General features: G+C 41.8%; 1 protein-coding gene across 1 annotated transcript in view; it reads left to right on the top strand.

The window, feature by feature from the left end:
• Positions 1–12,487, top strand: part of LOC121001312 (dynein heavy chain 5, axonemal-like) — a 304,445-nt gene that overhangs the window by 125,822 nt on the left and 166,136 nt on the right. The window contains 3 exon segments of the mRNA XM_040432320.1: positions 5,359–5,561; positions 8,071–8,224; positions 11,775–12,041. Of these exon segments, the coding sequence (XP_040288254.1) occupies positions 5,359–5,561; positions 8,071–8,224; positions 11,775–12,041 (624 nt within the window).

Below are 12,487 nucleotides of genomic sequence, written 5' to 3'. Positions count from 1 at the left end.
GCTCAGTCCCATTCAAGTAAATGGGGTTGAGCTGTGATACCAAGCGCAGCCATTATCCGGTAGATGGTGCTTTGCTTGTGAGCTGTGAGGAGGCCACGGTGCTCACCAGAGCACAGCTGCCTCCTTCAAACAGCTGATCGGAGGGCTGTGGGGTGTTGAATCCTCGCCGATATGATATTCATGACGTATCCTGAGGATAGGTAATCAATATCAAAATCTTTAAAAAAACTTTAAAATTTGAAGAACAGTCTGATCTGCAGGTGGCATTTCCTCTTCAATATCAATAAGTTTTGTTCTGCGTGAGGTGAACTATAGCGATCTAGAAATGAAAGCATGCGGAGATGTAATTGTTGTATGAATATTTATAGAAAACAAATGAGAGTACATCGCGCAGGGCCCCTTCATTTCTGTGTACTGCAGAGCTTGTCTTCTTAAGTACTGCAGACTCATTTTTTTCTTCTCAATTAGCCATGCAATAGCCTTCTGCACTTAAAATAAAAAAAGTGGCGGCTGTGACTTGAATGTAGCAAACACCTAATTAGAAGAACCCAGAAGATAACAATGTTCTTATCTTCCACAATCTGAAGAAACATCACTTCTGTATACAAAATGAAAGCCAAGCTCTTATTGGTTGTAAGAGCATAGCACTACCGCCAGTACAAGAGGTCCAACTATTTATTGGGATTTTATATAGTGCGCTATGTAATACATGTTAATGACACGTTATGGAAACTGTTGTGTGGGTTCTTGTTGATAATAGGTGGCCATGTGGCCCTAGAGAATGAGCTAATCTCACTGGCAATGATTGGGAACAAATGTACATAGGAAATTCAATTCCTAATCATGCCCTCTCATTAGCTGCGTTTATGTCCTGCAGTTATCAGTGCTGTATGGGAATGAATGATCACCGACGCATCCCTGTTTACAAAGTGCTGCCGAAAAAACAATAATTTCTTGTGCCAAATAAGCAATTTAATTTGCCAACAAATTACCATTTGTTCGTTTGCTTGTGATCAGTAGCAGATTTGGGTGTGTACAAGTTAATTTCCAGTAATTGACCCAATAAAGTGCCAGTGTAAATGCAGAGATGTCATTAGAATAATAAACAGATGTACTTGTGATCCCAAACCACCTCCATTCCATCCTCCCCGTTGGACTTCTGAATGCAGCAGTGAGGGTGCCCTATAGAACATGTGACTCCTGAACCAGTCAGAGGCCTCAGCAGTCTTTTGCCATATAATTGGCAACAGCAATCACATTGTTATATGGGCATGACATTGATGCAGCCAATGCATTGTGTCATGGCTAAGTCGCAGTGAGTATATGAGATGAGGCACTTGAACCTCTACAGCTTAAAATGGCCAAGTACTTTCTATTCACCATATGTATGCCAACTGCTTATCATTTGCCTGGTAAACTGGGCTACAGAATCATTGTAGTGAAACAGGCTGAGCTGCGACATGTGTACAGGTCAGCAGAATTTTGTCTTGGTCCCATCCCCATCTGTGGCTTTATTTCTGAGAAAACTGAAATTTTTTATATATGCAAACAAGCCTCTAGGAGCAATGGGGCGTTGCTGTTACTCCTAGAGCCTCTGTTCTAGCATGCTGCTTCTGTGTCCCCTGCACTTTGATTTACAGGGCCCGGAAGATTAAACGCTATCATTGTCTTTGCTGGGCGTTTCAATACCCGGCTCAGGCACTGTACAGAGGAAAACTGCCATCGAGCCTCTCTCCTGTACTGCACTGTCAATATGGACTGAAGCAAACGGCAAAGGTGCGGGCATACGAGAAGTCGGGGACCAGGCGTGATTATGTTTACACTGCCTATCCCTTTCACTCAAAGTGCCACAGCAGTGGGGGTTGCATGATAGAGGGAGTTGAGAAGATGTTACTGGAGGAATGGGCGCCCCATTCAAAATGTGCTGTGGGGCCCAGTCATTTCTAGTTACGCAGCTGTGCAGAAGAGTTGGAATATTTGAAATGGCCCTGACGATTGTAATAAGGGAACACAGTGTGAAGTTAACCTTATTCTTCTGAATGCTAACCCTCATGGAAAATCACTTTGTCTACCATCTAGTGGTAGCTTTTCAGCAAATAATATGTGTTCTGCAATTATTTCCTGTAAATCATTAAAAAAGCAGCCTCTAGGCAATCACAGTCGCCAAGTTATGACACTATTCCCACTAAAAGGATTTGTCATAAGGCAATTTACTGATGGAACACAATACAGTTTATTGGTTCCTTGGCAGTAAACGTGGCACTTAATCTTTTGTTGACCAAACGATATGGTTTCTGATGTTCTTATTTTTCTCCGAAGTTTAGATTTATTGAGCTTACTTATCAGCATGTCATTGTGCCTAACTGTATTAACAAAGAATAAATTGTGGTGTTTTATGAATGCATTTGTGCACAAATAATATGTGAACACACACTTAGCCGGCAGGATTATTTATTTCACCCTACGCCAATATTTAAATTATTTAATCACTGCTGCCAGATCAAATCCAAGAACATAATAGAGTAAGGAGTTCAAAGACATTAAAGCGTTAGTCCCATCTTGTAAAGTGATGGTTGACTATGGCACAGCGCAACCGTTGGTTCCCCCACTGTCCATATGAATGACGCAGATGCAGTGCTGGTTTAGCGCTGTGCTCCCCTCTATGTTTTGTGGCCATAGGCTGCACTGTGTCGGAGCTGTAGCCAGTCCCATTCACAATGCTGCATGCCCTTCATTCTCAGGATAAGGCCTCATGCACATGGGCCGTTGCGCCGGCCGTGTGCACCACGCATCATGGATGGGCCCGCAATTCCGGAGATGCGGAACGGAGTCACGGAACGGAACACTGGAAGCACTACATGTCATATTTTTTTGCGGTGCGGACAGACCACGGTCCCATTCAAGTTGAATGGGTCCGGCCCGCTGCACGGATGTTGCCCGTGCATTTGGGACCGCAGTTGCGGTCCCCAATGCACGGAACGCCGTGTGCATGAGGCCTAAACTGAGGTTGGGCCTCCACCTATCATAAAGTAATGGCATATGCTAGCCACTATATATCCATTATTGATGGGTATGTGGTAGAAACCCCTGCTTCAACAAATCTTTTTACATCAGTGTAAATCACCTTAAAGGGATTCTGTCATGAGATTTTACTCCATAACATAAACATATGCTCATGTCCGGAGTAATAAGAATAATCCTAAGCTGGCCTTATTAAACTTACACTGTGGCTCTATTTGCCCAAAAAATGGTTTTTATAATCTCTCAATCACTCACTTAAGGTGCCCAAGGGAAGGTCCGTTAATACAGGAGTGCCCGGCCGCACCCTCGCCGTCCAGTGCCCAGCGGCCGCCTTCGCTGTCTTTTGCGGCCGCCTTCTACAGCTCAGCGCCCGCCTCCGCAATCCTACCTGTCCCACTGCCAGATCCCACGTCTGCGCACTAGGCTCAGCCAGATGCGCCGCGGACTCTTGGCAGCGGCTTTCCTGAGCGAAATGCGCATGCGCATCAGGCCGGCGCATGCGCACTTCGCTCAACAAAGCTGCTGCCAGGAGTCCGCGGCGCATCTGGCTGAGCCTAGTGCGCAGGCGCGGATCTGCAGAGGGACGGGTAGGATTGCGGAGGCGGCGATGAGCTGAAAAGGCGGGCACAGAAGACAGCGAAGGCGGTGCTGGGCACCGGACAGCGAGGGGTGCGGCCGGGCACCTTGTATTAACGGACCTCCCCTTGGGCACCTTAAGTGAGTGATTGACAGATTAAAAAAACATTTTTTGGGCAAATAGAGCCACAGTGAAGTTTAATAAGGCCAGCTTAGGATTATTCTTATTACTCCTGACATGAGCATATGTTTTAGGTTATGGGGTAAAATCTCATGACAGAATTCCTTTAATGCTTTACTATATTATTCATATAAAGGTGAGTTATTACCAGAATGTCTCAGTACTTTATAGTGTTTTGCCTTGTACTATATCAGGGATCAGCAACCTTCGGCACTCCAGCTGTGGTGAAACTACAACTCCCAGCATGCAAACATGCTCGGCTGTTCTAACAATTCCCATAGAAGTGAATAGAGCATTCTGGGAGTTGTAGTTTCAGACATCTGGAATGCCGGAGGTTGCTGATCCCTGTACTATATTTTCCTGTGTCTCCCCCTTTTATTTTGTATGAACTGTATTAATATGCTGCAGAAAGGAAAACATTAGTCAAAAATGAAAGAGTTCGAAATTGAAGGGAAAAGTAAAAAACCCATTGTAGACACTTTCAGACTGCACCAGGACACAACCAAGCACGATGCCTTGTATAGTAACACTAGCTCAGCTGAATGTAATGATCCCTTTCACTAGTAATCTATTAACACGTTCTGGAGATAAAGTACTCTTTCCTCTACAGCCTCTCTCTCATCTTTTTTGATTGATAGGACGGTGAGAGGGAGGGGCTGGCAGAGGAAGCAGGAGGAGCAAGAATGCACCGATAGGCTTTGACCTTCCCTAGGGTGTCCTTAACTGCTATTGCATTTTGAATTAAAAGTGCTTTTTTTCCCCGAATGAAGCAACAGATCACTAAGGTGAAGGTTATCATTACAAGGCATTGTGCCTGGTTTAACAGTCAATTTCCTGGTAACAGATTCCCACTTTGAGTGCTTCCCTGTTGGTTTCTACCTGCCGTTTTTGAGCTGTAGGGGGTAGATGCATCTGACTTTGACTGATGGTACAGGCAAGGCAGTGCTGGAATAGGTAATCTCAACACTTGCCTGTGCCTGTGCCTGCTCCGAAGGTCCCAAGCTATAGTTATAGCTGTATAGAAACAGCTCGCCAGGCACATGCCTTGGAGCTGTTCTGTACTAAAAACAGGGGTACATACGAGGGTTGGCGGGGAGAGGAGCTACAGACAGAGGGAATATGAGGCGACAGGAGCTACTGCGCATGCGTGTGAGACTATGCTCCTTGCTCGTCCACTGGAAAGGCTGGGAGTTCTTTGCTTTCTGTACACAAGGTGCGGCCTGCATTGCTGCAGTGGCCCCTAGAAATGAGCATTTTATTTAAAAAAAATTCAAAACTAAGAACAGGAGGCATCACTGCAACAGAGATTATGGAACTGAGGCAACCCCTTTATTTAAGTAAAATGCTAAATTTCTTAGAAATGTACACATGCATCACTTGCATACACTGGTGCTTTAGAAGTTACTGCATTGTCCCTTGGTGGAAAGTGGGGCCAGGTCACCCACATGAGACCATTATATCAATTGGTAAAATCAACTCTGTCAGAATAACATCAAGGAAATAACATAAAGTGCTAGGAACATTGAGTGAATATCATAGTGGTCTGCAATGCAATGACTTTCTTCATTTCTTTCTTAAAGGACATATGTATCAGTGCCGTCAAAGAGAAAGATATTGAAGCAAGCCTGAAAAATGTCATCAATGAATGGAGTGCCCATGTGTTTACTTTCGCCCAGTTCAAGTCCAGAGGAGAACTTCTACTGAAGGGGTCCGACACCTCTGAGAAAATTGCACTAATGGATAGACAGTCTTATGGGGTGTTAGGTTCTATAATGAGTAACAGGTAGGTGATAACCTTTTCTTTGTCTCGCTCCCGTGTATATTTCAGCTCAGCAGGGTACATATATTGGCCCTCTTTCATATCTGCTGTAGTAGTAATGCAGCTTGGAACAGTGAGGCTTATGATTTGGCACATTCTCCTGTATAAAGAGTTAAGTTTAAAATCAACTATTTTAAAGAAGTTAGTAATTTATGCGATTCTGGATTTGGCAACTCCTTTTAAATTAGCCATCATGGCTCTTATATGGCTGACATGCACACCTTCTCATATTTTACTACTCTTGAGACCATCTCCATTGCTGTATCTAGAAACCTAATACCATCATATAGAACAACAGGTATTATTCTATAAGTAAAAATGCACTGATACCCAATGTATAATATCAGTGTGATATGAGCGATAGAAATTATTCAAACGCAGTAATTTTAGGTAATGTGCCTCTCCTTAAAGTCCGTGGTACAGGGGGCTCTAGCAAAAACTGATCAAAATTATTTCTCCTCTGTGGTATTTTGTCATCCAATCAAATAGACTATAAAGCATTTATGGAGTCATTTATCAAACTGGTGTAATGTAGAACTGGCCTAGTTGCCAATAGCAACCAATCAGATTCCATCTTTCATTATTGACAGCTCCTTTGGAAACTGAAAGGTGGAATCTGATTGGTTTCTATGGGCAACTGTGGTCAGTTCTACTTTACACCAGTTTGATAAATGACTCCATTAGTATGTGGTGATGTCCAGATTGACTAGCCACCTGTGTAATAATACAATATTCCATAGGCATGTGCATATTCAAATTGTGCCAAAATATATAAGCTGCACGTATATAATATGTCTTTTGTCTTGACCATCTGCTATCTATTCTGTTATCAAATCTTCTAAATGTTGGCAAGCATGCCTGTAAGTGGCATGCAGTAGACAGATGGCAGTACCAAGTGCTAAAGGTAGTCCCTGGCTTTGAGAAATATATTTTATGACAGCTCAGATTTTTTGTTTTGTTTGATATATTCAGTTTAGTTTCCCTTTAATGATCTGCATACAAAATCTTCTATATTGCATAGTAGTTGGGTCTTTGCCACACTACAGTATATTTTCCTATTTAAATCCCATCTGCTATTATACTCTGGCTTTCATTTCTGATGATAAATACATTGACATGTTGCAGACTTTTGTACCGCCAAAAGGTTATGTCTTAAATGTTGATCTATTCTATTGAAGAAAAACACTTTAAAGCAGAAAGATAGAAAAAGGAAAAAAGTATAAAGCTCTGAAATTTCTCAAAGCGACTGAACAATGGGCACAGCTATTGGCAGCTGAGAAAATTCCCACACTGACCTTTACACCAAGGCCTGCGTGACGACTGTGATTTCTGTATACATATCTGAAGTTGTGGGGGACCTGGAAATACGGATACAAACATGCTGACAGTCAGCCTTTCAAATCCAATATATTGTGTGTTTTTTTCCTCCATCCTGAAAATAAGTTTTTAAGTAATCTGCAGGTGCATTTATAGAGCTGTCTGTGCACTTAGCATGCAGCTGAGCCGTTTGTATTATTTACTGCTTCTGTCTTTTGTAAATCCAGAAAGAGAAAATGACGGCCTTATGGCAGAGTAGCTGTGCGCAATTATTTCTTTTTAAACACAAAAAGTTATAATGATATAAGCTATTACACACAGATGTATTCTGTATAAAGTATGCATACTCTTTAATGGGGTTTTCTGAGGCTTTTCTACTGAAGACCTAACCTCTGAATAGGTTATCGGTATCTGACCAGTGGGGGTCCGACACCTGGAACCCCCGCCGATCAGCTGTTTGAGAAGGCATCGGTACTCGAAGTAGTGCCACAGCCTTCTCTTAACTTACCAAATACAGCGCCATACATTGTACAATGGTATCGCAACTCAGCCTTATTCACTTCAATGGGGCTGAGCTGCGCCTAGGCAATGTGACCGATGAACGTGAGCGCCGGTCAGGGGCGGACTGGGAACTAAAAGTAGCCCTGGAAAAAATACTAAACGTGGCCCCATTTTGTAGTCTGGTACAAATTGATGGAAGGCAGATCCAGCAATACCATATTGTGGTACATTATATCACCCTAACAGAGCCAAATACCATAGTCCATCACAAAATACTGCCAGCAGAAACAAAATACAAAAACTTCCCGTGGCCAGCTATGAGGAGGGCCCAGACGGCCCCTTGGGCATCGGCCCACCGGGAAATTTCCCTGTAAGGTCTATGGCCAGTCCGCCCCTGGCGGCAGTGAATGGGGCTGAGCTGCAATACCAAGCACAGCTGCTATACAAGCTGCTGTCACCATGGCACTACTGCGAGCATCGGTGCCTTCTCACACAGCTGATTGGTGTGGATTCCAGGTGTCGGGCCCCCACTGATCAGATACTGTTGATCAGTGTAAAAGTCTCAGAAAACCTTACCGTATTTTATTTTCTTCCTCATTATGTGCAGAAATCCTGAACAGGACATTGATTACGTTTTTGCATATGTTTTAAACAGGTATAATGCCCCATTTAAACCAACCATACAGCAATGGGTGCAAAAATTATCCAATACCACAGAAATCATTGAGAACTGGCTCAATGTACAGAACCTTTGGATTTACCTGGAAGCTGTGTTTGTAGGTGGTGATATAGCAAAACAACTTCCACAGGTAGGTATCAATATTTTTAGACGCATAATTACTGAGAATGATGCTCGACGAGCTAGCTGCGAAGAATTCGAAACTAGAAAAAATATAATATACCACATGTGAATATTGAAGCACATATACCTTATATACCTTATCTCTTCTTTTCATCTTTCTCTTCAATGCTTACTAACTTCATCTCCTAGAATTGCAAAAAATTCCTATTGGCTCACTTCAAATTAAATAGGGTTATTGGCCTTCCAGACCTCCTATCATATTATCACAGCTATCACCTTCTGCAGGATTGTAGATTGGTGCCAGCATGCCTACCTGAAACAATGGTTTCAGACTTTGCCATCTACTCATCTCTCTATCTTGCCACTGAAGATCCTTGCTACTCATCTCACTATTGCACCTACTCTAAACATTGCTGCTCGCTTGTTCTCCAAAAGATATCTCTCCTCATCCATCCCCCGTATATCCAATTCTGGGGAACCCCGGGTTACACCTGGGTTTAGAGAGGGTTCCATTTTGCACATGGTCTCTAGTCAGCCAATCTAGGGAACAGCCTGCCGGATCCTGAATTGCCAGATGCTCCCAGAATGCTGTCTGGCTCCCTTAACTATAATGGGTCCGGCGGCAATCCAGCAAATATACCAAATACCGATTTTTGTCCGGCCAATTCCCGGTACCCTATGCTGGAACAGCCTGCCGGTAGGCTGTGCCAGCAGTGCAAAACACACATTATAATCTACTTTCCAGATGGTACAGGGTTCCCTCTAAACTCTGTGCCTTAATACTATTGGTCCCTCCCCTATTTTGGAGATGTGGATCTAAGGAAAATACATTGCTCAATATTTTAAGGGGCTCTCCCATGTTGGCTACCTTTTTAAAAACTGTCTGGCCTATCATTCCTAAATTCACAGATTGCCCACTTCCTGATACTTCTCCTCTATTTCTACTTTACGTATTTGATATACTGATTACATTTTTTAAGAAGTCAATGGTTTGGCACTGAATAGAGTGCAAACCTGTATCCCTGTCCTATGGCTCCAAGCCTAGGTCATGACAACCAGTCAATTGTTTGCTATAAATCACGAGGTAATGCAAATTGAGGATCTCACTGCTTCTGCCCACAAAACAGAAGGTGGTTTCATTGGCTCAGTTGTTAGGATACAGCAAAATAGTAGACAACTTTCCTATCATGAGTGTGACTTACCTGCTCTTGGGTTCATCAACTTTTTTTTTTATGGCGCTCTAGGTTTCTATCCACCCTCTTGCTTTTCTCTTTGCCTTCCCCTGTATGTGTTTTTGTCCTAATATGTTGATAATTCTGGTTGCTTTTTGCACTGCTTTATTTATTATGTATTACAACATCCCTTACATTAGAATTTTGTACAGTAGTGCTGGCTTGTGCTGGTGATTCTGGTGCAATCAATTTGTTAAACAGTCTATTTTCAAAAAACTTAGAAATAAAGCATGTGCAAAAAATGTAAAGTAAAGGACCATACTCATTGGGAGAATTTATCAAGGTCTTTGTGCAAGTTTCTTATGCAAAAGTCTTCCAATTTTGGTGCAAGCCATTTTTGAACAAAATTTCTGACTTTTTTGCCCTTTGACTCTGCTCTTGCCTACCACAGGCACCCAACAGATTTACTATAATTTACACCAGAAACTGATGCTAATGCTATAAGCTAGTTAAAAAAAATTTATGTTGTGCATGGTCAGCAAATCATGTGTCATATTTATTAAGAGGCAGGCACCTTTTTATAAATCTTACACCTATGCCCTTCAGATTAAGACAGATGTATGAAACGCCAGTCTTAATAAATTCCCCCTTAGTGTCTATTTCTTCTAAGTGGGTCCTCAAAATCTGTGCTGATTAATTTCCTAATATATATTCATATCTTTATAGCTATTATAATTCCATCTTTCAAAAACATTTATATAACCATAGAGTTAAAGGGGGAAAATTTATGTCTGCCTGCATCTGCCAATAGAACTTATAGTTTTGTAGCAGGCTTCTAAGCTCCCACTAAGAGTAGGCGCAGAAAACCAGAACTTCATCATTCAACTCTATGGATATAGTGAGAATTTGCACTCTTTACCATTATGAATGAATGAATAAGCTTAGTAGGCTGTAAAAATTGCATTGTGTTAAAGCTGAACCTGTTATCAGGTCCTCAGGCACCTCTCATGATAAGTGAAGAAAGATGGGTGCAAAATGGCTAGAGGGTTGATCTTATGGAAATGCTATGTGTATAGTTCAGGGAATAGCTGATTTTTTAAGGAAAAAGGGTCTATATAGATTAAACATGTAGTAGATGACTGGTGAACTGGTACTCTAAATATAAAATGACTCTGTACCTAAATTCTTAATGTCTGTAAATGAACTTCCAAACTCATTTTCTCTTGAGAAATCTCAAGGCATTAAATAAGATTAGAATAATTTACAATGAATAGTGTATACTTGCACCACTTACTGTAACTATAAGTGTAATTTACAGGACGGGGAGAAGCCATCCTGGTTCTGCAGTGAGCTGCATAGCTTCTTCTCAATGTGTATAATAGAGGGAAGGTGGATCAATGTAGACAATATGTGTGTGGTGACAGTGATAGATCTGTAGAAGAGCCTATAGGAGAATGGTAAAAGACTCGGGAAAAGAAAAATACATGGTAGGCATGGTCACATATGTTCTCTCGGCAGGGACATCCCATGATACAATGCTGAACAAAGGATAGATGTCCCTTGTGCCCATGTTTGTCAGGCAAGATATATGTTGCCTTGGTTACTGCATCTATAATACATTTGTATATATGTATGAGCAGATGTTAAAACCTGAGAAATAGGATGGCCTTTTATGAAAATATACTAATGGATCATATGTCTTACCTTACCTACCCAATATTCATACTAGTACGAGTAAGATAATCTATGTAGTAATATGACTATTTAGTCATATTCTATAAATGTACTGAATTAGTCATAGGAGAGGTTGTGCCTTGAACAGCAAAGAGAGCAGATTCTGACATCCATGTCATTGATCATGATTGATTATTTTCTGATTTGTTATTCAAGCAGTGTCCTGTGTGAGCAGTGTGCCTTTTGGTACAACCTTTGCTTTTCTCTTCAAAGCTTGTGAATGTGAATGTACAGTAGTTGCATCTTGAACCTTTGTAATATAATAATGCTTTTTTGCAATGGATTTGTAATGCTATACATGGGAAAGCTGCAACTGAAATCAGTGTCGGACTGGGGTTCCTTGGGCCCCCCGGAGGAAACTATTCTTGGGGCCCAACCTGTATCATCTATAGAGTCTAACAAGTTTTAATCTAAGGGGTGCAGTAAAATAGTTCTGGCACCATTCTCTTTCCATAATGTGGAAATACATATAGAAGGTGGAGGCGTTACTCATTGCTGCCACTCATATTCTAATAGTCATTTTCTTGGCACGATGTGTTAGTGTTTAATCATCCTGCCGCTTTAATTATCTGTCCATCAGTATATTATCTGCTAATTTTACAGGTGACATCACCTTGAAAAGGCACTGACATTGTCACTTCATTTTTTCAGGAAGCCAAGAGGTTCCAGAACATTGATAAATCTTGGCAGAAGATCATGCAGAGGGCTCATGAGACCCCCAACATAGTTCAGTGCTGTGTTGGTGATGAAACATTGGCACAATTGTTACCACATTTATTGGAACAGCTGGAGATGTGTCAGAAATCCCTTACTGGATACCTGGAAAAGAAGCGCTTAGTATTCCCCCGGTTTTTCTTTGTTTCTGATCCTGCCCTTCTGGAGATACTTGGACAAGCATCGGATTCACATACTATTCAGGTACAGGAAGTAGTTCATGCTGTATTAGTAATTGCCAGAACCTGCTCTTTAAACCATTTGACAAACACAATTTCCTTTTTTTCTGAAATGCTTGAAAGAAAATCTGGTTTCATTCAATAAAGATAAAGGAGATGGATCATTTTAAAAGCACACAAGTATGAATCAAGTAGGAATATTCCTGTAAATCCTAAAAAGATAATTGTGAACAATGTTAACCTATTTGACATCCCTCAGTGGGTTAGTCTTTCCAAGAGTTCACGGTTTAACCGCTTCACGTCCGCCCATAGGATATAAACGTCCTATGGGTGGACGTCTATTTCTGAACGGACGTTCCAGAACGTCTTTTCAGAAAGTTCAGCTGCACGCTAATCGTGCAGCTGCTGATCGGGTTGCCCGCTGTCAGTGACAGCAGGGCAACCCTAAGACAAGGCAGGGACAGTGCCCAG

Source organism: Bufo bufo, chromosome 5 (assembly GCF_905171765.1).
Source record: "Bufo bufo chromosome 5, aBufBuf1.1, whole genome shotgun sequence".
Taxonomy (NCBI): Eukaryota; Metazoa; Chordata; class Amphibia; order Anura; family Bufonidae; genus Bufo; species Bufo bufo.
This window is presented reverse-complemented; position numbering and strand designations above follow the sequence as displayed.